This window comes from Ranitomeya variabilis, chromosome 3, assembly GCF_051348905.1.
Source record: "Ranitomeya variabilis isolate aRanVar5 chromosome 3, aRanVar5.hap1, whole genome shotgun sequence".
In the NCBI taxonomy this organism is placed as follows: Eukaryota; Metazoa; Chordata; class Amphibia; order Anura; family Dendrobatidae; genus Ranitomeya; species Ranitomeya variabilis.
The window spans coordinates 448655959-448680855 of record NC_135234.1 but is presented as its reverse complement, the minus strand read 5'-3'; the positions used below and the strand labels follow the sequence as shown (position 1 = coordinate 448680855).

At 43.7% G+C, this 24897-nt stretch overlaps 1 protein-coding gene across 2 annotated transcripts in view; it reads left to right on the top strand.

Moving 5' to 3' along the window:
- The window catches only part of RABEP1 (rabaptin, RAB GTPase binding effector protein 1), a 118899-nt gene that overhangs the window by 4011 nt on the left and 89991 nt on the right, over positions 1-24897 (top strand). For both annotated transcript variants that reach the window (XM_077296512.1, XM_077296513.1), the window contains exons 2-5: positions 16689-16817; positions 19651-19854; positions 21120-21280; positions 22316-22435. In XM_077296512.1, coding sequence (XP_077152627.1) covers positions 16689-16817; positions 19651-19854; positions 21120-21280; positions 22316-22435 — 614 coding nt within the window. The remainder of the gene's footprint in view (positions 1-16688; positions 16818-19650; positions 19855-21119; positions 21281-22315; positions 22436-24897) is intronic.

Here is a 24897-nt window from a genome sequence, read left to right as displayed (position 1 = left end):
CGCCTGCGCTGTGCGTGCCTGCCTGGGGCCTGCGCAGTGTTGTTTGTCAGTCACATCTCAGATGCCAGGTGCCTGACTGCGCCCTGTTACTGAATCCCCGCCCCGCACTGTGTTATTCATTATGCACAGTGCGGGGCTGGGGTTCCTGGGAAGGCGGGGGAGCGTCCGAGATGGGAGAGCGTCCGAGATGGGGGAGCGCCTGAACAGCGCAGTGCGCATGCCCAGGAATGCCAGCCCCGCACTGTGCATAATGAATAACACAGTGCGGGGCGGGGATTCAGTAACAGGGCGGCCGCACTGCCCGCACAGGCGCAGTCAGGCACCCAGCATCTGAGATGTGACTGACAATGAAGACTGCGCAGGCCCCAGGCAGGCACGCACAGCGCAGGCGCCGGATTTAAGAAGCAACAACGCGAAGGGGGCGGGTACCATCGGCCCTGAAGAGAAGAGTGACGGCAGTTGGGGGATTCATACAGGATGCTTCGGACCGCCTCCTGGTACAATATCTGGTATGTGTGGCCAATTTTTAAAACGCTTTATTGAGGTAATAAATGAATCAAAAACTAAAAGAGCCACCTTGTTAGACTGCAGCATTACTGCTGCACAAGGTGGCTCTTTTAGTTTATAACGGCTGGAGGGGGTGACAGTGGCCCTTTAACTTCCGAATATTCTTTTTATAATGTGGAGCCCCAGACTGGATCCCATATTATAGATGTCGCCTTACAAGTGATTTATAGAAGATCACATTTGGATCACAGGATTTAATTTTTTTATACACATTAAATTCTTGTTTGCATTTGCGGCTGCTGCCTGATTGCTTGTAACCGGAATCCCCAAGTCCTTCTGTTTTGTAGTCCCTAGTATACTCACACTTAATGTATGTAGCAATATGATTACTCCGTCCTTGGTGCATTACTCTACATTAAACCTCATCTGCCATGTTTTTGCCCATGTAGACATCATATGTAGATCATTCTGTAATGTTATACAGTCTAGCTCAGCTTTTATTATCTAACAGTGTTGAAGACCCCGGCTCCTTCAGTGTTGCAGGGGCAAAGCTACTGTTTCCAGCAGGCTGGGAGAGCGCTCAGCTCAGATCAGGAGTGCGACTATGAGGCTGGTCCACACTGTTAGTCTTCAGGAGCACTCTTTCTTCCCTCCGATAAACAAGAGACTGGGAGCTGTGCGCTCTTGAAAAAGGAACATTAGAAAAAACATTTAAAAGGAAATCTTGCAGTTCTTCCATTGATCATCATAGTTGCATAGTTATTAAGGTTGAAGGAAGACTTTAAGTCCATCTAGTTCAACCCATAGCCTAACCTAACATGCCCTAATATGTCATATATCATATATCATATCATAATAGACTGAAACTTCCGTTCTGTAGAGGACACATTTCTATAGCTGTTTGCAATGAGAGGTATCTCCCATATATAGATAACACAGGATCACACTATTCACAAGGTGATAGTTACTGCCCACCTCCTTCCCTGCGCAGTCGTCTCTGCACAGATCCATGAGCATGCTTATAGTGCACAGCTATAAAAGGCAGTGAGCCAAAGCCTGTGTTTGGGGCAGCTGTAAAACATGTTTTGGAATATCACATGCTCACCGAGGGACACGGCGCTCTTCTGGGAGGGAGTATAGGATTCTTTTGCTTTATGATGCATTTTAGGGCAATTTAAAAGGGATTGTGCAGTAGTGTTCAATCCCTTTAAGTATCTGGGCAGAAGTAAATACCCTCAAGGGGTCTATGCTTTTACATCTGCTACATGCAGTGTTTTTTTGTTTTCTTCACATCCTATAGTAGCTTATATGAACACAGACTTGGTTACTTTCCACTATTTATGCTTTTAAAGGGGCGTTCCAGCTGGAAATAAGCGATCGCATTGGGTCCCACCGATTGCCAGAATGGGCAGAACCTGTTCTGATGATTAGTGGGTGTCCTAGCAACAATTTAACAGTAGATAAGTAATTTGTTTAGGATGGTAAATTGTATTTTGGGGGCAAAATCTGGCAACTCGGGAACCAAAATACAAACTGAGAACATGTTACTTGCTGAGTTACATTAATACTTGTGTGAAACATCTTTAGACCTCGATCTGACGTTACTGATTTTTCTGCTAGATAAAAATATATTTTACTCTGATCTGCATTTCATCAGAGTTTAGTTTTAACCGTCGTTGTTTCATCATCAGTGATTTTCTTGTAAGATAAAGAATAGCTTTTCCTACCCACTGCAATATCAATCATGGATGGCGTTGTGTGCTGTCAGTCATTATTACCGACCCTTAAGGTACCGTCACACTAGGCGATATCGCCAGCAATCCGTGACGTTGCAGCGACCTGGATGGCGATATCGCTGTATTTGACACGCAGCAGCGATCTGGATCCCGCTGTGAAATTGCTGGTCGCTGCTAGAAGGTCTGCACATTATTTGGTCGCTAGGTCGCCGTGTATCGCCGTGTTTGACAGCAAAAGCGACGATACCAGCGATATTTTACACTGGTAACCAGGGTAAACATCGGGTTACTAAGCGCAGGGCCGCGCTTAGTAACCCGATGTTTACCCTGGTTACCAGCGTAAAAGTTAAAAAAACAAACAGTACATACTCACCTGCGCGTCCCCCAGCCTCTGCTTCCTGACACTAAAGCGCCGGCCCTAAACTGAAAGTGAAAGCAACAGCGGTGACGTCACCGCTCTGCTGTTAGGGCCGGAGCTCAGTCAGCGTCAGGATGCAGAGGCTGGGGGACGCGCAGGTGAGCATGTACTGTTTGTTTTTTTAACTTTTACGCTGGTAACCAGGGTAAACATCGGGTTACTAAGCGCGGCCCTGCGCTTAGCAACCCGATGTTTACCCTGGTTACCCGGGGACCTCGGCATCGCTGGTCGCTGGAGAGCGGTCTGTGTGACAGCTCTCCAGCGACCACACAGCGACGCTGCAGCGATCGGCATTGCTGTCGCTATCGCTGCAGCGTCGCTTAGTGTGACGGTACCTTAAGGCTATGTGCACACGGTGCATTTTTTATGCGTTTTCTCATCGTGGAAATGGGCCAAAAACGCTATGGAAATTTTATGCAAGATAATTCAGTGACAATCCTGAAGTGTTGTGCACATAAGCAGTCAATTTCCTTTGAGTATATGCAGTGTTTTTTTTTTTTTTTTCTGCAGCATGTCAATTCTTTTTGCGGATTTGTAGCGGTTTTCACCCCTTGACTTCAATTGAGTCAGTCAAATCTGCAGCAAAAATACAGGTATAAAAATGTTTGCAGATTTGCTCAGTTTATGTTTGTGTTTTCACCGACTTTCTATGATGTTTCCCACGCTATCATCAGTGTGACAACGTGGGAAACACCGGTGTGGTGGTTCTTATGGGCGGTAATGCTACCACCAGTAAGACTGTCGGTCAGAGCACTGTGAGGTCATACTGTCAGATGTCAGCGTGACCCCGCAGCTGTGACTGTGACCCACGGTAACGCTACCGCCAGTAAGACTGTCGGTCAGAGTGCTGCGGGGTCATGCTGTCGGATATTAGGGTGACCCCGCAGAGATACTGTGACCTGCCTTAAAACACAACATGTAAAATAATTACATACATATTCAAATAAAAATAAAAAACATTATACTCACCTTAACACCAAATCCCCGTTGCCCATGTCTCCTAGAAAAAATAAAAAATAATAAACCACCATATACTCGCCTCTCAGGCGTAGTCCATGTAATCCTGAGTGTCCAACGGCGATCTCACGTGTAGAACAGTAACATTGGGAGCTGTGACTACTCAACCTGGCTGCCGGTGATACACTGACAGGAGTCAATCGCTTCCGCATTGCATTACTGAGCTGCCATGAGAGGTCTCCGATGATCATCAGCTTTGGTGATCTTCCTTACGGCACCACTGCTTCGTGAGCATGGCTCTCAAAGTCAATCAGGATTATTACAGTAATGAATATGTGGCTCCACCCCTATGGGAGTGGAGTCGGGTCCATATTCATTACTGTAATGAGCGGTACAATGTGACCGCTCACTACAGGAAGAGGCAGACGGTGCCCGGGAACCAGGTACGTGCAGGGACCGCGCCAGGAGCAGGTGAGTATTATTAGACAGCTGCCGCTCCCCCTCCCCTGCCAACCCCTGGGAATGACTTGAGTATAAGCAGAGAGGGGCAATTTCAGCCTAAAAAAATGTGCTGAAATTCTCGGCTTATACTCGAGTATATACGGTACATCAGAAAATAGGGTTTTTTTTAATATCTTTATTTAGCTGTACAAAAACGCATGCAAAAAACGCATACAAAACCAAGGTATAAACGCGCCCAAAAATGCAGCAGAACGCGTGTTTTTCCACAGCGTTTTTGCTGCCAAGAGATCCAGAAACCTTGCTGAAATTTCTGCAAGCAAGTACTGAACGTGCGCACATAGCCTTAGACTTGTATGAGTAATTTTGATCCGTTACTCGGATCAGAGACAGACATGAAAAAGGATAGAGGAACAGTACGTGTGCACCCTAGATATTTTGTAAGCAGCTACAGATATAAACGGCAGTCTGCACCGTGTCTGTGAAACAGTGTGAATAGTTGCATCCGGTGTATAGAAAATAGTGCTATAACAATTAGGCAGCACAATAGTACATGATGTAATGTAACTATAAAAGGCACAGAACGCCCGATGATACAGATACCAAGTAAAAGTGTTGGTGTATATGTAATGCTTCTTTAACACGTACAGGAAAAAAAGGTACTGGTGCCATCAGTGTGTCCGTTTTTACCTTCAGTGTGTCATCACTGTATCCATTTTTACTCTGTCTATTGGCCATTAGAGACAAATTTTGTAAATCTGATTAGTCTTCAGCTGTTTTTGTGCTTTTTTTTTTCCTGTGTGTTTTTGGGGCTTTTTTTCAGCAGCTTTTGGGTTTTTCTAGATAATTTTGTAGGCTTATGGACTTATGTGCATATAGCATCTTTTGAGGCTGCCAAAACCATCAGTTTTTCAAGTGGAAGACGCTTCAGGAATTTCTCCTTTTCTCTAGAGTTTGGTACACCTGAAGGATCTTTTTTAGCTTTTTTTGTTGTTACTTTCGGAGTTATTTTTTTTCAGCATTTTTTTTGCTGTTTTTATTGGCACCTTCTTTGCATATTTTTAAATCCTATTAACCTATTAATAAATTGTGTTAGCCTTTTTGACAATAAGAATCGGCGGCTTCCAAGTGTCTCTTTTATCCTTCTCATTAAAGGGAACCTATCACCCCGTTTTTTAAAGATTAGATAAAAATAGTGTGAAATAGGGGCAGAGCTGGGCTTTACATTACTGACTTTTTAGTGCCTTTACACCCCCGTTAGGCTGCCGAAATACCTTTGTGAAGTGTCCGTTTTGTCCTGTCACTCAAGTTGGTCAGGTCGGATGGGCGTGGTCACAGCGCTGTTTCTCCCCCAGATCAGGCTCATCATTACGTTGGTGGCGTAGTGGTGTGCGCATGTCCAAGGTCCCGAATCCTGCACAGGGATGTGAAAATAGCAGCGATGTCCGTTATTCCATTGGTGGTCGGTGGGCGCGGCCATCTTGCTTTGGCCGCGCGTGCGCAGAAGCGGCGCTCTGCTGGCCGCGGCTGCCATTTTCGTGAAGCCGAGATGCGAACTCTGCTTCACGAAAATGGCCGCCGCGATAGCCATCTGCGCACGCGCGGATGCCCGCGGCCATTTTCCTGAAGCCGCGGCCAGCAGAGCGCCGCTTCTGCGCACGCGCGGCCAAAGCAAGATGGCCGCGCCCACCGACCACCAATGGAATAACGGACATCGCTGCTATTTTCACACCCCTGTGCAGGATTCGGGACCTTGGACATGCGCACACCACTACGCCACCAACGTAATGATGAGCCTGATCTGGGGGAGAAACAGCGCTGTGACCACGCCCATCCGACCTGACCAACTTGAGTGACAGGACAAAACGGACACTTCACAAAGGTATTTCGGCAGCCTAACAGGGGTGTGAAGGCACCAAAAAGGCAGTAATGTAAAGCCCAGCTCTGCCCCTATTTCACACTATTTTTATCTAATCTTTAAAAAACGGGGTGATAGGTTCCCTTTAACTTCTATTGTATAGTATTGGTAGTCTTCCTACCTTTAAATGCAAGTAGAATGGTCTGCTCACATAGGCCACTTGCACACGGTCAGTATTTGCTGAGTATTTTAACTCCGGATTCAATGCAAATTTTAAAAATATAAAAAAAATCACAAAGTAAAAAACAATAAAAAATTAATCCAATAAATACATTTATGTAAAAATAAATTTATGTAAAAATAAATTTAAAAAGTACACATATTTGGTATCAACGCATCCAGAACAAACCGCCTTATAAAACTGTCCTGTTAATTAACCCCCTTCAGTGAACATAGGCAAAATTCTATGGTTTATCATCATACCGCCTAACAAAAAGTGGAATAAATTGCAATCAAAAAGAAGAAAGTAAATAAGTGATTTTTTTGAAAACTACATCTTGTCCCACAAAGAACAAGCTGCCATACAGCTGTTAGCAGAAAAATAAAACTTATATCAAAAGAAAGCAATGCAAAAATAATCCTTTTTTCTATAAAAGTTTATATTGTGTAAAAGTGCCAAAACATAAAAAAACTATATACATGTGGTGTTGCTGTAATCGTACTGACCCAAAGAATAAAGTTACCTTATCAATTTTAGCACACGCGAAATGGCATAAAAAAAAATTCCTGAATTGCTGTTTTTTGTTCATTCTGCCTCCAAAAATCAGAATAGAAAGCGATCAAAAAAATGTCATGCCTGAAAATGGTACCAGTAAAAACTCGTCCCGCAAAAAACAAGCCCTGACTTGACTCTGTCGGCAGAAACATGGACAAATTATAGCTATCTAAATATGGGGATGCAAAAAAAATAGTTTTTGCAATAAAAAGTGTCTTTTAGTGTGTGACAGCAGCCAAACATACAAACCCGATATAAATCTGGTATCTCTGTAATTGCACTGACCTGAAGAATAAAGTCATCTAATCACTTATTCCGCATGAGGAACGGTGTAAAAAATAAATAAAACCAATTCTTCACTTGCTGTTGATTTTTTTATTTTTTTTTCATTTTATTTTTTTTTCATTCTGCCTCCCAAAGATCACAGTAAGGCTCGGCTCACATTTATCCTGCGCTATACACTGAGCGCTTAAACTGGAACTTCTGTGTAAATCTCTGAAATACAGGTGCATCTCACAAAATTAGAATATCATCAAAAAGTTAATTTATTTCAGTTCTTCAATACAAAAAGTGAAACTCATATACTATATATTCATTACAAACAGAGTGATCTATTTCAAGTGTTTATTTTTGTTAATGTTGATGATTATGGCTTACAGCCAATGAAAACCCAAAAGTTATTATCTCAGTAAATTAGAATACTTTATAACACCAGCTTGAAAAATGACTTTAAAATCTGAAATGTTGGCCTACTGAAATGTATGTTCAGTAAATGCACTCAATACTTGGTAGCGGCTCCTTTGGCATCAATTACTGCATCAACGTGGCGTGGCATGGAGGCGATCAGCCTGTGGCACTGCTGAGGTGTTATGGAAGCCCAGGTTGCTTTGATAGCAGTTCGTCTGCATTGTCTGGTGTCTCTCATCTTCCTCTTTACAGTACCTCATAGATTATGGGGTTATGGTCAGGCGAGTTTGCTGGCCAATCAAGCACAGTGATACTGTTGTTTGTAAACCAGGTATTGGTACTTTTGGCAGTGTGGACAGGTGCCAAGTCCTGCTAGAGAATGAAATTTCCAACTCCAAAAAGCTTGTCGACAGAGGGAAGCATGAAGTGCTCTAAAATTTTCTGGACCATCCAGACTATTATCAACCTGCAGCTATCTGTTTAGCCTTTGCTGGGCATTAAAATATAGGGGGATCCCATGTCATTATTTGATTTAGAGTCTCTCCTTTTTAATAACCTGTAAAGGCTAAGCAGACAATTGTAAGCTGATATTATTAGGCCTCGAAGCACATTGTTATTGGCCCCTTACCAGTCTAATAAGACCAGCTCACAGCTGTCTGCTTTCCTTTAGCTGGTTAGTAAAATTACAATTTTTTTTTTCATTTTTTTTACATTTATTCCTAAAAAGCTGTCAGATAAGCTCCACATAGCTTATTAAATGTCTGATGGCTATCTATCTGTCTATATCCATTTACCCATATCTATCTAACCATCTATTATATCTGTATATAAGATTGAAAACTTTGTAAACTAGCTTTAAGTTATATAGAGAATTGCAGTATGTAAAAGATGTTTTAAAATGCATTGCATACTTGCATGTTTGTATATACTTAAAGTATTATATGATTGCTTGTCTCCCCTATTTTTATAGGGGTTTTTCCTACTCTCATATCCCTCCCTTTCCCCTCCTCCCCCTCCTTGTCTATCCTTCCTGGTTATAATTTAAAATCTCAATAAAAAGTTTGGGAAAAAAAAAGCATTGCATACAGATTGGATATGCATGTCATAGTTGAGAAAAATCGTATTCTACTTGCATAACTCTCATCCTACTTTTCTGGATTTTTTTATACGTTAGTGTAACTCCATCCTTAGACTATACTTATTTTATACAACCAAATTATATAACAGGGGCTGTAGACTTTTTATTTTCATTTTACATAGCTCAAAAGTGGTGACAGATTCCCTTCAAGCAGGCAGTTTGTGTATTAGGGTATGTGCACATGTTGCGGTGCAGAAACGCTGCAGATCTGCAAGTGATTTACAGTACAATGTAAATCAATGGTGAAAAAAAATGCTGTGCTAATGGTGTGGAAAATTCTATGCGGAAACGCTGCAGATTAAAAGAAGTAGCATGTCACTTCTTTTTTGCAGATCTGCTGCGTTTTGTACCCATTCCATTATAGAAATCCGCAGGAGCAAAAAATCCGCAGGAGCAAAAAATCCGCACAAAAAACGCGACAAATCCGCACCTGCGTTTTCTGCCAAGAGATGCAGAATCCACACCAGAAATTCATAAGCCTAATCCGCAATGTGTGCACATAGCCTTAGAAAGATTTCTAGGAATTGCCTATAATGCAGTTCCTTAAAGGCTATGTATCGGCAAGCTTATTTTAAGGTTACAGATCTGAACAGATTTTTTTTTAATTTTTTTTAAGTATTCTTACTTTGCAGCATTTTTTTCTAGACCTGCCTAAAACTTTTGCGCTGTAATGATTCTGTACAAACTACAGGAGAAGGACCAGGCAGATGCACAATTCCATGGCAGGATTGCTGGCATGCTTGAGTTGGAAGTTGAAAAGTTCCTCTTCCTCCATCGGCAGACAGGGTATCCTAGAGAGTTACAGGTGCCATATCCCGCTGTTGAAGGTGATGCCATTTGATTTTATATATAATGCTTCACTAAAGCCCTCTGATTGTATATACATGTAGCTGTTCTCATAAAGCTATGGCTATTTCACTGAGGTTTCTCTGGTAACTGTCCACATATAGTTTACTTCATTCAAGTCTCCCTAGAGAAGCCTCAGGGGCTTAAATTCATTATATTTCGGCAGCTATACAGTCGCTGAGCGGGCTTTAGTAGAGCAGTACAGAGTCCACATGCCGCCAACATCAACTAAGGCTACTTTCACACTGGCGTTAACTGCATTACGTCGCAATGCGTCGTTTTGCCGAAAAAACGCATCCTGCAAAAGTGCTTGCAGGATGCGTTTTTTCTGCATTGACTAACATTAGCGACGCATTTGCGACGCAATGACACACGTCGCAACCGTCCTGCGACGATTGCGCCGTGCTGTGGCGGACCGTCGGGAGCAAAAAACGTTACATGTAACGTTTTTTGCTCCCGACGGTCCGCTTTTTCCGACCGCGCATGCGCGGCCGGAAATCCGCCGGAACTCCGCCCCCACCTCCCCGCACTTCCCCGCACCTCACAATGGGGCAGCGGATGCGCTGGAAAAATGCATCCGCTGCCCCTGTTGTGGGCGGGGACAACGCTAGCGTCGGGGACCTCGGCCCGACGCACGGCGACGGGCCGAGCCCGACGCTAGTGTGAAAGAAGCCTAATCCAGGTCCGCAACCTCATCAGCAGAGCTTGGCCACTCGTAGGTTTTTATAGACTTGCAATCTCCAGCAACTCACCCAAGCAACTTCTTGGACATGTGCCAAGTCAAGTGTCTTCTTGGCGGTAACCCTAGCTTTTCCCACATTCCTGACCATCAAATCTAGAGTGCTCCTCATTCTATTATTATTATTATTATTTGTTTATATAGCACCATTGGTTCCATGGTGCTGTACATGAGAAGGGGGTTACATACAAGTTACAGATATCACTTACAGTAAGCAAACTAACAATGACAGACTGATACAGAGGGGCGACGACCCTGCCCTTGCTGGCTTACATTCTACAGGATGGTGGGGATGGAGACAGTAGGTTGAGGGTTGTAGGAGCTCCGGTGTTGGTGAGGCGGTAGCTTCGGTAGTGGTGAGGAGGCAGCGGGGTCAGTGCAGGCTGTAGGCTTTCCTGAAGAGATGGGTTTTCAGGTTCTGTCTGAAGGATCCGAATGTGGTTGATTCTGTCTGTGCCCAATGAAGCTTCTGTGGCACGGTTATTTGTGGAACCTGCATACATGCATAACAAAGGGCTAAAATATGATGTGATACATTTTGACGTGTTATTTACCCTGTGTCAACCCTGCAGCGTTTTACCATATCAGCAAATTGAATGAGATTTCTGAAATTTCATGCACATGCTGCTTATTTTTTCCAATACGAACCTTCAAGACGTTTTTTTCTACAGCATGTCAATTTTGTCACATGAATGGGAAAAAGACAAAAGCAAAAATGCATAAAAAACGTACAAATTTTACTCAGTTTTTCCTGCCATCTGTCTGGTTTTTTTTTTTTTAAAGAATGTACATATTCTAATACAGTGTCTCCTATAGATGGATAGGAGATTTGGGATAACAGCAGGTTGGGCTTTACGGCGTGTGTTTACAGTGCTGGGCGACCTGTGTTGAATACTCTCGCTGCCCATGTGGCCTATAGAGGCGAAAGATAATGACATCCTATCTTCAGCTCACACGTGTACATTTCCATGTCTGTAACACATAGCACACCTCATTTAATTGTTGATCACACCAAATGATATGCTGCACGTTTTATCTCCTAATTATAGTTGTGGTCATTGCTCAAGAAATGGCGTATCATCTTGTTGGTGATATCATAGTGCTTGCTATGTCACTCCTGCTCGGCTCTTTGCCAAATAGTATTTAATAAACACATGGTTGACCTGAGCCAGCAAGAGCAGTGCAGCTGTTTCCTAAATATCACATGGTAACATTGTTTGTCATGTAACAAGTGAATTGGGCCATGTGCCCCCATCAGGAATATCTGTGTTGTACATTAGAAGCCCAGTGGATGGGATTTCTAGAAGTCCCATGCCCAATGTGCTTCTAGTTCCCGCTGCGTAAACTCACCCGCTGTGCAGGTTACGAGTAGTGATGAGCGAATTTGTTCGGAAAATGATCACCAAACATAAATTCGGCACATTCGGATTCATGATCGGAAGCACGAACAAACGTTTATAAAATCGGTAACATTCAGTTAAAGTGTGTAAAATATTTGCGTTGCCACAAAAGTATTTTCATCACTTTAGCAGCGATAATGATGTATCATAAGCGTTTGGCACGTGTTTGATGAGGGGAGGGGGTTTGCAGAGCTCAGAGGCGCGGCGTTCTTGTAAACAGTTATCTTTTCCCCTAACTTTGTGTGTGCACATTGCAGCTAGCCAATTAGAGCGCAGGAAACAACCACAATGTCCTGACACAACGACTTGTCATTGGCTGCTGAAATCACATGTCCCTCTCAATATAAATAGTGGACATCTTGTTTTGCCGCCATTTTGACACTAACATCACAGAGTCTGCTCCTAACGCTGGCACTGTTAGCAGCAAGATTTTATCTAGTTAGTTAGGTGGATATATATCAGTCAGATAGTGTAGCTAGTTAAGGCCCCGTCTCACATAGCGATTTACCAACGATCACGACCAGCGATACGACCTGGCCGTGATCGTTGGTAAGTCGCTGTGTGGTCGCTGGGGAGCTGTCACACAGACAGCTCTCTCCAGCGACCAACGATCAGGGGAACGACTTCGGCATCGTTGAAACGGTCTTCAACGATGCTGAAGTCCCCCTGCAGCACCCGGGTAACCAGGGTAAACATCGGGTTACTAAGCGCAGGGCCGCGCTTAGTAACCCGATGTTTACCTTGGTTACCAAAAAAAACAAACAGTACATACTCGCCTTTCGGTGTCCCTTGCCGTCTGCTTCCTGCTCTGACTGAGCCGCCGTACAGTGAGAGCACAGCACAGCGGTGACGTCACTGCTGTGATCTGCTCTCACTGTACGGCGGCTCAGTCAGAGCAGGAAGCAGACGGCAAGGGACACCGAAAGGCGAGTATGTACTGTTTGTTTTTTTTGGTAACCAGGGTAAACATCGGGTTACTAAGCGCGGCCCTGCGCTTAGTAACCCGATGTTTACCCTGGTTACCAGTGAAGACATCGCTGGATCGGTGTCACACACACCGATTCAGCGATGTCAGCGGGACCTCAACGACCAAAAAAAGGTCCAGGCCATTCCGACACGACCAGCGATCTCACAGCAGGGGCCTGATCGCTGGTACGTGTCACACATAGCGAGATCGCTACTGAGGTCACTGTTGCGTCACAAAACTAGTGACTCAGCAGCGATCTCGCTATGTGAGACGGGGCCTTTAGTGTCCAGTGTGGCTGTTAAATTTACATTCCAGCACTTTGTTTTGTCACTACTGAGGTCCACAAACAAAGCCAGCAGGGCACATGTCCTACAAGTGCACTGCTTCTATTGTGCCCCATGCACGAGTATAGCATTCTAATTAATAATTTTTCACAAGCTATATGTGATGGATGGACGTGACACATATCACATTTACAGAGTGGGCACAGATTAAGGACCTCTGCACCCTTACACACACCGTTTCGAAATGGCTACTAAGATGGTTAGCGCTGACGCCGCCGTCATCAGCATCACCATTCCGGTCATCTATATGCTGGATCAGAGTTTGAATAGCCTGCGGGAGGAGATGGTGGTCCCAGAAGAAGAGGAGGAAGCAGAGGAGGATGCGGAAGGGATAACATTGTCTCTGAGTTTAAGACTGTTGTCACACAGGTTGGGGCCAAGGGAGGGTGGATTACTGCAATCGAGTGGGGCTGGTGATAACAGACAAACTGTTATCAAAGGTGCAAGATCCGAGAATCAAATGGAGGAGGAAGAGGTGATGGGCGAGCAACTGTCAGATGAAGAGGAAAATCCTCTCCTCTCTGTTCATGGTTGGTGGGAGGGGACGGAGGAAACGAGCCTCATTGTTACCCAGCCACCAACACCGCATGGGCTTGAACCTCATGGTAGAGCCTGACATATGAGTGCCTTCTTGCTGCACTATCTGCAACATGATCCCCATATAGTTATGATTAGGAATAATGCTGACTACTGGGTTGCCACTCTGTTAGATCCACGTTATAAAACCAAATTTTGCCAGATGATTCCCGCCCTAGAAAGGGACCCGCGAATGCTGGAGTATCGAAACCCACTTTTACACAATCTTAAGAGAGCTTTTACTGAAAGCAGCAGTGAATCACACAGTTCGCAAAGCAGCTCTAGACTTCCAACCTCTGGCATATCAATTCATCAACCCCAAAACAGCAGCAGCAGTGGTGGAAGTGGAAGAAGCAACTTCTGTGAGTCCTTTGACACTTTTTTTTTTTAGACCAACTCGTGCACCAGCACAACAAAGTCCAAGTCTTACATATGGTGAACGAATGGAGATCGTGCAGGAGTATGTAGAACTGAATATAAATACCATCAGGGAGGGTTTGGACCCTTTCATATTTTGGTCTTCCAAAACTTATCAGTGGCCTGAGCTCGCCTCACACGCCTTGGAGGTTTTATTGTGCCTGGCAGCCAGCGTTCTCTCAGATCGTGTCTTCAGCGCTGCAGGTGGTGTCCTGACGGATAAGCGCAGCCGGCTGACCCCTGAAAGTGTAGCCTGCCTAACTTTCATTAAGATGAACAAGTCATAGATCTCCAAGGACTTTTGCACCCCAATTGCAGACTGTACAGACTAGGTGATATTGCATTCTTTACTGTGATGCATTAATCACGTAACTGCACTCTGTGATATCTTTAGTGCGACTGCTGCTGCTGATGTTAACACAGATTTGAGGAAATGTGAATAGTCATGGTTGGTCTACATCTGCTGGGTTAGCTGTATGGAAGACGTCTCAGTCCCAATTATACTATTTCTATTCTCATGACAGTTATGCCACTTCGGTGGTGTCAGGCCCTCATTTTCTTAAATGTGAACACTCCTAGTTGGGTGTCAATCTGCTGGATTGTGTGTAGTGGAAGACCTGTCGGTCCCTATTATACTATCTATACTGTGGTGAAATTGATGCCACTTTTGTGGTGTCTGCCAGTAATTTTTGGAAATGTGAGCACTCCTGGTTGGGTGTGCATCTGTTGGATTGGGTGTAGTGGAAGACCTGTCACTCCCTATTATACTATTTCTACTCTTTTGAGATTGAAGCCACTTCTGTTGTGTACGGCCATGTGAACACTCCTCGATGGGTGTCCATATGCTGGATTGGGTGTAGTGGAAAACCTATCGGTCCCTATTATCAATTTCTACTGTGGTGAAATTGATGCCACTTTGATGGTGTCTGCCACTAATTTTTGTAAATGTGTAGACTCCTGGTTGGTTCTTCTTGATGTGTGTTGCCTGTAGCAGTAGGCCTCCGAGACTGTCAGGCCTTCACTGCCTTGGACTCAACTACCCGTGTTATTATCCTTAAATTTTTCTGACAATGGTAGTCTACAAAACTGATATTTGTGCCACCTGAGTGTGGCTCAGCATGAAAGCAGGTATAGGTGTTACATGTGGTATCAGGGCTCCCAGCACAGCAGGTCTACACCGATCCCTCACCCACCTCGTCTTACTGTGACGTTCAATTGAATTCTGTTAATGCTGTCCCAGACCCCGATACCTCATGCCTGGCTGATTGCTGCAGTGCCATGCTGCAGTTTGTACTGTGGGTGAATTGAGGCCACTTTCTTAATCTTTATTTTTTTTTTTATATAGCGCTAACATATTCTGCAGCACTTTACAGTTTTGCACACATTATAATCGCTGTCCCCGATGGGGCTCACAATCTACATTCCCTACCAGTATGTCTTTGGAATGTGGGAGGAAACCGGAGTGCCCGGAGGAAACCCACGCGAACACGGAGAGAACATACACTTTCTTGGTGTCTGTCCCTCATTTGATGGGTTTGGCAGCATTTGGGGTCCTTATAAGGTGTTGTGCATGCGTTTTGTTTTTGCCTCCCATCGAGATGAATGGTGTTCGGTTATGTTCAGCCAATATTCGACAAATTAATCGGCGAATATTGCAAAGTCGGCAATCGTAATGTGAACTGAACATTGAAATATTAGCTCATCTCTAGTTACGAGCCGCAGCATGCCAATTTCTGTAGCGGAGATGCTAGTGAATCCGTATCTACTGACAAACAAGTGCGGCTATTAGAATGCACCGTTTTGGACATTTTCAAGATCACTGCTTGTTGTTTTTTTATAGGAACCTTCAATGTTTATTCTAGACTATGAAAATTTTATGCTGGTGATGTGATGGACACAAGGGTGCATAACATGAAAAGCCTGTTCTGATAACTATCATAAGGCTATGTTCACTAGTTGCGTTTTTGCAGTTGTTTTGTTTTTTTTAATGCAAATTTTAAGCTGCGTTTTACAATACTAGCAATATCTGAGATTTCAGAAATCTCATGCACACACACTGGTTTATTTTCCTGATAGATTTAGAAAGCTTTTGCAAACTGGAGCATGTCACTTCTTTCAGTGTATTTGCAGCGTTTTTTTCACCCATAGGAAACAATGGGTAAGTGCAAAATGCAGGTATCCGTTTTTGCTCTGTTTTGGGTGCAAAAATCGAAGGATCGCCATGCAGTAATACGTCCCTGGTCAGATAGGCACAGGGACTTATTATTATGACAAATGTCAGAAATGGGTTGGTTAGAGTTTGCAATCCGCAGAATGATAATTTCTCTTGCTAGTACACAGACTGTTCTGTGCGGATTTTCCACATAGTGGAAAATCTGCAGGTAAAAACGCAGATGTGGAATGCTCTAAAAATGCATGTAATCCGCATATGACTGTATAAATAAAATGTTGTCAAAACCAAATCCCAAGAAGTATAAAAAAAACCCCAAAGCTTCTTTATTTAAAACCTCACATATCAACAAGAGACAAAAAGCACAGTGTCAAAAACATATGATAAAAAACTCAATGAAAAAATGCAAGTAACCTAATTTAGCTAAAAGTTGCAGAAAATCTACTATATGGAAAAACTCCCCAATCTCTTCGTGGGAATTTAGCCTAACTTTTTGATCTGAATTACCGTATCTGTTCTTGGTCTTGTGATACCAGATTATAGTTTAGTTCTTTGATAGCGGATATTTCTGCTCCTACCAGGTTCTTTCATTGCCAAAATATAAGATCTTCTATATAAAAAAGATGTATTATTTTCCAAATGATGTGAATAATATACTTTTAATAAATGAACCTTTCTCTGTCTTGATTATCAGATGATATGCAGAAACGGGTTGAGGAACTGGAGAGAACGAATGCAGAAAATCTTCAGATTAAGGCACAACTAGAGCAAGAATTTAATCAAAAGAGAGCAAAATTTAAAGAACTTTATTTGGCTAAAGAGGGTAAGCTTATTACAAACATGCCTTAGCCCCCTTCAATTCAAGATTTAGGTTTTATGCTCAGATTCTTTGACAAATGCATCAAGTTTGCCATAAGAGAGTTTTATATGTGAACTTGGCTAAAGACCATTTTCATACTAGCATTGTGTACAGTAGGCACATTTCGGGGCCCACGTTATGGCCAGCTTGTATGAAACCGGACAAAATAGACTTGGCTACTTTTGTGTGTTACGTTATAGTTAACGAAGTACATTTGTTTTTGTTTTTTTTAAGTTAAGAGTTGTTAAAGTTGTTTCAGCCAAATCGAATATGTGCAGAGTTTAGTTAATCTTGTAATTGGATTTTTTATACTTTGTTGTCCAAGCATATTTGCAAATTCTTTTTTTCTTTTTACATTTTTTTTAGATGTTTTACTTTTCATTTTAGGCTAGGATTATCCTGTTACTTTATTGAATATACACTGCTCAAACAAATAAAGGGGAACACTTAAACAACAGAATATAACTCCAAGTAAATCAAACTTCTGTGAAATCAAACTGTCCACTTAGGAAGCAACACTGTTTGACAATCAATTTCACATGCTGTTGTGCAAATGGAATAGACAACAGATGGAAATTATTGGCAATTATCAAGACACACTCAATAATGGAGTGGTTCTGCTGGTGGGGACCACAGACCACATCTCAGTACCAATGCTTTCTGGCTGAGGTTTTGTTCACTTTTGAATGTTGGTTGTGCTTTCACACTCGTGGTAGCATGAGACGGAATCTACAACCCACACAAGTGGCTCAGGCAGTGCAGCTCATCCAGGATGCCACATCAATGCAAGCTGTGGCAAGAAGGTTTGCTGTGTCTTTCAGCGTAGTGTCCAGAGGCTGGAGGCGCTACCAGGAGACGTGGAGGGGGCTGTAGGAGGACAACAACCCAGCAGCAGGACCGCTACCTCAGCCTTTGTGCAAGGATGAACAGGAGTAGCACTGCCAGAGCCCTGCAGAATGACCTCCTTCAGGCCACAAATGTGCATGTGTCTGCACAAATGGCTAGAAACCGACTCCATGAGGATGTTCTAAGTGCCCAATGTTCACAGATGGGGGATTGTGCTGATGCTTGGCATTTGCCACAGAACACCAGGATTGGTAAATTCGCCACTGGTGCCCTGTGCCCTTCACAGATGAAAGCAGGTTCACACTGAGCACATGTGACAGAGTCTGGAGACGCCTTGGAGAGCGATCTGCTGCCTGCAAAATCCTTCAGCATGGCAGTGGGTCAGTAATGGTGTGGGGTGGCATTTCTTTGGAGAGCCGCACAGCCCTCCATGTGCTCGCCAGAGGTAGCCTGACTGCCATTAGGTACCGAGATGAGATCCTCAGACCCCTTGTGAGACCATATGCTGGTGCGCTTGGCCCTGGGTTCCTCCTAACGCAGGACAATGCCAGACATTGTGGCTGGAGTGTGTCAGAAGTTCCTGCAAGGTGAAGGCATTGAAGCTATGGACTGGCCCGCCCGTTCCCCAGACCTAATTCCGATTGAACACATCTGGGACATCGTCTCGCACCATCCACCAACGTCACGTTCCACCACACAATGTCCAGGAGTTGGCGGATGCTTTAGTCCCGGTCTGGGAGGAGATTCCTCAGGAGACCATCCGCCACTTCATCAGGAGCATGCTGAGGCGTTGTAGGGAGGTCATACAAGCACGTGGAGGCCACACACTATTGAGCATCATTTCCTTCTCTTGAGGCATATCCATTGAAGTTGAGTCAGCCTGCAATTTAATTTGTCACTTTGATTTTGAGCATCATTCCAACTCCAGACCTCCATGGGATATTAGTTGTGATTTACATTCCTCATTTTTAGGTTTTATTGTTCTCAACGCATTCCACTATGAATAAAGATTTGCAACCAGAATATTTCATTCAGTGATATCTAGGATGTGGGATTTTATTGTTCCCTTTATTTTTTTTGAGCAGTGGATATTGTGATTTATACAATTGTGACTTTACCTGTCACATTGTGCCCGGTGCTGATCCCTATGAGCACAGAACAGTCAGACTGCTCCTGTGGGTGATTCAGCGGCTTGGCTGACATCTCAACAAAGAAGTGGCTTCTCTTCCTCTCCGTTCTGCTCTGTTGACAGGCCATGACTGCTGGTGTCATGCTGAGTGACTGCCGGCTCAATGCAGATAGTCATCGGGGAACCAGTTGTGAAACTGCAGTGTTGGCTGTCTATCCGCATGACCTCGGCAGTCACGGACCGTCAATAGCAGCCTGTAGAAGGAAAGCTGTTCTATTGACATGGAGCAGCTGAATCGCCGACAGGAGCGGTCGTGACTGCTCTGAGCCGGTGTCGGGTAGAACAAGCGAGTACTTACCTCTGTTAACAACTGCCTGCCTGTTGGTTTTTAAGCCCATAGTAAAAAAATAAATAAATGAATAGTCCTGGACAAGCCCTTTAGTAGTTTAAATCACTCAGTAACCCTGCAAAAATACACAGTGCTGCATATGCCTTACACAGACCTGAAAGTAGAAACAATATGCAGGATATTCTTTCCAGAGCATTGTGTATTATGGGAGATTAAATGTAAGATGTTAAAGTTCCATTGTCTCATAACTACTGTACTGTTACTGTGCCAGGCATCTATGCAATTTAATGAAATGCTTGCCCTCATTTTTATATCAGGAAATTTGCAAATAGTTATATAATAGAAACTAGTGTATCTGTGCTGAAATTTTCTTTGCAAATACACTCGTTTCTGTTACTGGATGGCTGTATTTGTGCAAATATTTTATTCGGTCTTCAGATTGTAAGACATGTTGACTTCCTCCTCCTGTGCAGAAGACCTAAAACGGCAACATGCAGCTGTCCAAGCATCACAAGAAGAGATCGCCCAGTTGAACCTCCAGCTCTCCCAAGCCCAAGCTGAGATGGAGAACATCAAAGCTATAGCTACAGTGTCTGAGAACACTAAGCAAGAAGCCATTGATGAGGTGAAAAAACAATGGCAGGAAGAGGTGGCTTCTCTCCAGGCTATCATGAAAGGTATGGTACAGATGTCTCCTAATTTAAAAGGCGTCTGTCCACAGTTTTTACCATGTGAAAATGCTGAAACAGATGAGGTCTGTCCCTATGGGGACAGTGATGATAACTGCTAAAGAATATGATAGTGCTATATAAATTAAATTAAAATTAGATTAAAATATGACTTTACTAGAATGTCTCCGATTGGAATATCTAGGCCGCTCTCCTGTCACTCAGTCCAGTGTTATCTCTGCCTTTTGTCAACTTCCCATCTGAAGATAAGCTTCTGCTTAAGGGTACCGTCACACAGTCACACTTTGATCGCTACGACCATACGATCCGTGACGTTCCAGCGATATCCATATGATATCGCTGTGTCTGACACGCAGCAGCGATCAGGGATCCTGCTGAGAATCGTACGTCGTAGCAGATCGTATGGAACTTTCTTTCGTCGCTGGATCTCCCGCTGACATCGCTGGATCGTTGTGTGTGACAGCGATCCAGCGATGTGTTCGCTTGTAACCAGGGTAAACATCGGGTAACTAAGCGCAGGGCCGCGCTTAGTAACCCGATGTTTACCCTGGTTACCAGCGTAAAAGTAAAAAAAAAAAACAAACAGTACATACTCACATTCCGGTGTCTGTCCTCCGGCGTCTCAGCTTCTCTGCACTGTGAGCGGCGGCCAGCCAGAAAGCGAGCACAGCGGTGACGTCTGACGTCAGACGTCACCGCTGTGCTTTCCGGCCGCTGTGCTTACACAGTGCAGAGAAGCTGAGACGCCGGAGGACAGACACCAGAATGTAAGTATGTACTGTTTGTTTTTTTTTTACTTTTACGCTGGTAACCAGGGTAAACATCGGGTTACTAAGAGCGGCCCTGCGCTTAGTTACCCGATGTTTACCCTGGTTACCCGGGGACTTCGGCATCGCTCCAGCGCCGTGATTGCAACGTGTGACTGCAGTCTACAACGCTGGAGCGATACTCATACGATCGCTGCCACGTCACGGATCGTGCCGTCGTAGCGATCAAAGTGTGACTGTGTGACGGTACCCTTAAACGTCTACAATTGTTTAGGTGCCTCCATCCTGCTACCAGAGCTGTTGGTGTGTATTACTGTAACTATTGCTGCTGATGTAAAGTGCTGTATTATAATATTTTATGTAAATATAACTTTTGTATAATTTTTTTTTTTTTGCTATGTGAGACCTCATCCTGGAAAATGTCACAAACTTATGTTTATTTTCATGTTTGTTGTATCATGTGTTTTTTTTTTTCTGTATTTTAAGAGACGCTGCGAGAATATGAACTTCAGTTTCATCGCAGATTGGAGCAGGAACGAGGCCAGTGGGGCCAGTACAGGGAGTCTGTGGAACGGGAAATTGCAGAACTTAGAAGGCGACTTTCTGAAGGTCACCAAGAGGAAAACCTGGAAAATGACATGAAGAAGGTGTGAAAGTTTTCACTTTTTTTGTTGTTCTAAGCTGTAAACTTATTAAAATGTTTGTTTTTTTTCTTACAATAGTCTGTTGCGTATGTATCGCACATGGTTTGTGTGAAGTAAAAATGGACTTCACTGCAGAACAACACAATATTGAGGGACAAACCTGGAAAACTGCCAACAGCATAAAATAGCTTCTAGCCTTTTTATTCAATTACATTGACCTCCTCCCAACATGGTGCCGCATTTTAGTCATGTACCCAGTACGTCCAAAGTAAAGGATATCATTCCTTCCATGACGTACAGGGTATGTCCAAAATCAGGAAGGGGTTAAAGAGGCGATGGAAAAGAAGTTGTAGAAAAAATATTGGCCATGATGGGAAATTATAAAATTGCCTTTCATATATAGATATACTGATATAGAACCTTTTGCTGGTAATGGCGTGTTTGACGTTCTATACCTTTCCTTTTTTACCTGGATATCTTTCAGGTCTCGAATTGTTTTGTCCTCTAAACATTTTTCAGCCATGCTGGTCTTACAGGATTTCATTACCAGTTTGGCAGTGTAGAAACCAGTAGAATCAAGTTTTCAGATCACCAGAAAAAAATGTGAAAGACTGCAGCAGAACAATTACCTTTTTCATTTGCATGTCACTTAATGGCACAAGTTGTCCAAGTGTAAAATAGACTGCTTACACAAGTTACTGTATTCCTTTGTTCCACATTGACCATTGAACCTAAAATGATTGAAAGCTGAAACTGCGAGAGACTAATTTTATCAGTAGTCGCCAGAATAGCCGAAAATTAGAGTAAAAGAAGAAAACGAAAGAAGAGACCATAACTAATACAAATACCGCATTGTCCTGCATGGTAAAGTCAGAAGATCTGCTGAAGCCCATTAGTAGCACCACCGTATATCTCAAATCTCCCATGTAATATACTATGAATAATGCTAACTTGCTATATTCAGTATGTAATTAATCCTGAGCAGTTCATGATATAATGCTTATTGTAGAAATTATAAATTATGTCTTTTAAAAACAGGCTCAAGAAGATGCCGAAAAGTTGCGATCTGTAGTCATGCCCATGGAAAAGGAGATTGGTGCACTAAAGGAGAAGCTTTTGGAATCTGAGGAGAAGATTAAAGAGCTTGAGGCATCTAAGGTGCAAGCAAAAGCCAAATATTTTGGTATCCAAATCATATGAGTATCAATGCAATACTTACATAGAGTTTGGCAGATGATCCGTTTCTTGGTTGCTACTATATAAGGGGACTCCACTTTCCATACCACTCGTCCAATGAGCTAAGTGCCACTTCTCGTCGTTTTGATTGACCCAGTGCAAGCATTCCGCTGGCCTCAGACTAGCACACACATTACCTAGCTTTCCCGAGCACCTGATGGGTACTTTTCTTGCATTATGGCATACACAACCAAGCTATATTCACCCTTCTCGGGGTTTGTGAGTAAGTTTGTTCCTTGCTGCTCTAAATATATCAAGTTTTAGACTTAATATAAAAAAGTACACAGCGTTTATGAAGCTTACAAAAGATGGAAAAATAACAGGACATGTAAGCAGGCAAAAACAGTATTTAATAAACGGATACAATACAAACATGTCTTAAGAATTGGATCCAGGAGCACTTCTGGCGGAGGAGAACGCCATGAGAAATGTGGGCGGATCTGCATTACTCATTTCTTCTCTTTGGGTCTAGCAATGATATTTGGTGGGTTAGATGTTAGGGTACCGTCACACAGTGAAATTTCGATCGCTACGACGGTACGATTCGTGACGTTCTAGCGATATCGTTACGATATCGCAGTGTCTGACACGTAGCAGCGATCAGGGACCCTGCTGAGAATCGTACGTCGTAGCAGATCGTTTGAAACTTTCTTTCGTCGCTTGATCACCCGCTGTCATCGCTGGATCGTTGTGTGTGACAGCGATCCAGCGATGCGTTCGCTGGTAACCAGGGTAAACATCGGGTTACTAAGCGCAGGGCCGCGCTTAGTAACCCGATGTTTACCGTGGTTACCAGCGTAAAAGTAAAAAAAAACAAACCGTACATACTCACCATCTGATGTCCGTCAGGTCCCTTGCAGTCTGCTTCCTGCTCTGACAGTCCGGCCGGAAAGTGAGAGCAGATCACAGCGGTGACATCACCGCTGCGCTCTGCTCTCAGTGTACGGCCGGCACTGTCAGAGCAGGAAGCAGACTGCAAGGGACCTGACGGACATCAGATGGTGAGTATGTACGGTTTGTTTTTTTTTACTTTTACGCTGGTAACCACGGTAAACATCGGGTTACTAAGCGCGGCCCTGCGCTTAGTTACCCGATGTTTACCCTGGTTACCAGCGAACCTCGGCATCGCTCCAGCGCCGTGATTGCAAAGTGTGACCGCAGTCTACGACGCTGGAGCGATATTCATACGACGCTGCGACGTCACGAATCGTGCCGTCGCAGCGATGGAAATTTTACAGTGTGACGGTACCCTTAGACTCACCAGACCCTTCACTCTTCCCTCAGCTGAGATAAGAGGAGGATGGCTGATTATATGTGATGAAACACAAGTTTTGTCCCGAATTCCTACTCTGCGTGGTAATATTCATAATTCAGGAAGATACTGTATTCTTGTTGATTGCCAGCTACCATCACTTTTATGATTTTTCCAAGATGACAATATGTTCACTGATCATGGATATATCAATGAATTGTGCCAAACTCATATTATTATAAAGATGACCTTAAATATTGGTTTTCTTTATAAAAACTGTGTTAACCTGCAGATATAGGATTAGTCTGCAGGTTAATAGAATTATTAACCTGCCCGGTGGCCGCAATTACCCAAACACTACGGGGAGAAAATTATTAACTTTATTCCCTCCAGCAGCATTCGGTTTCAGTCACGGGGATGGCACCGGCGCTGGTTCAGTTACTGTTCTGAGTATACACAGGGGCAACTGTTACTGCGCCCCGGGACTGACTGACAGCCAGCTCCAATGCAGAGTGACTGTCAGTCAGGGTTCATTTTTCTCCCTGCAGCATTTGGCTAATTGCTGGAGCCAGGCAGGTTAACTTGCAGATTAACCCAATATATACAGTTTAATAGTGTTTTGCGATGACAGGTTCCCTTTAAGTCAGATAGACCTCTTTTTTTTTTTTTGGTTATCAGGAGTGCACAATTAGTTGCGAATTACTCTACACAAACAATGTTTGATTTATCTTGGGATAGCTAATTTCATCTCCCTGCTCAAAGGGGGGCACTGTCAGTGCTCAAATGATTTAAAGGGAACCTGTCACCACGTTTTTGGAAGATGGGATAAAAATAGCGTTAAATAGGGGCAGAGGTGGGCGTTACATTAGTGTGTGTGTTATGCGTTTATTACCCACCTAAGTTGCCGAAATAACTTTGCAAAGTCTCCGTTTTCGCCTGTCAATCAGGCTGGTCAGGTCACATGGGCGTGGTGTCTTCCCCCAGATTTGGCGTAGTTTTCCGTTGGTGGCGTAGTGGTGTGCGCATGCCCAAAGTCCGGAATCCTCTTCCAGGGGATTTAAAATAGCGCGGTGTTCGTTATTGCATTGGTGATCGGTGGGCGCGGCCATCTTCCTTTGGCCGCGCGTGCGCA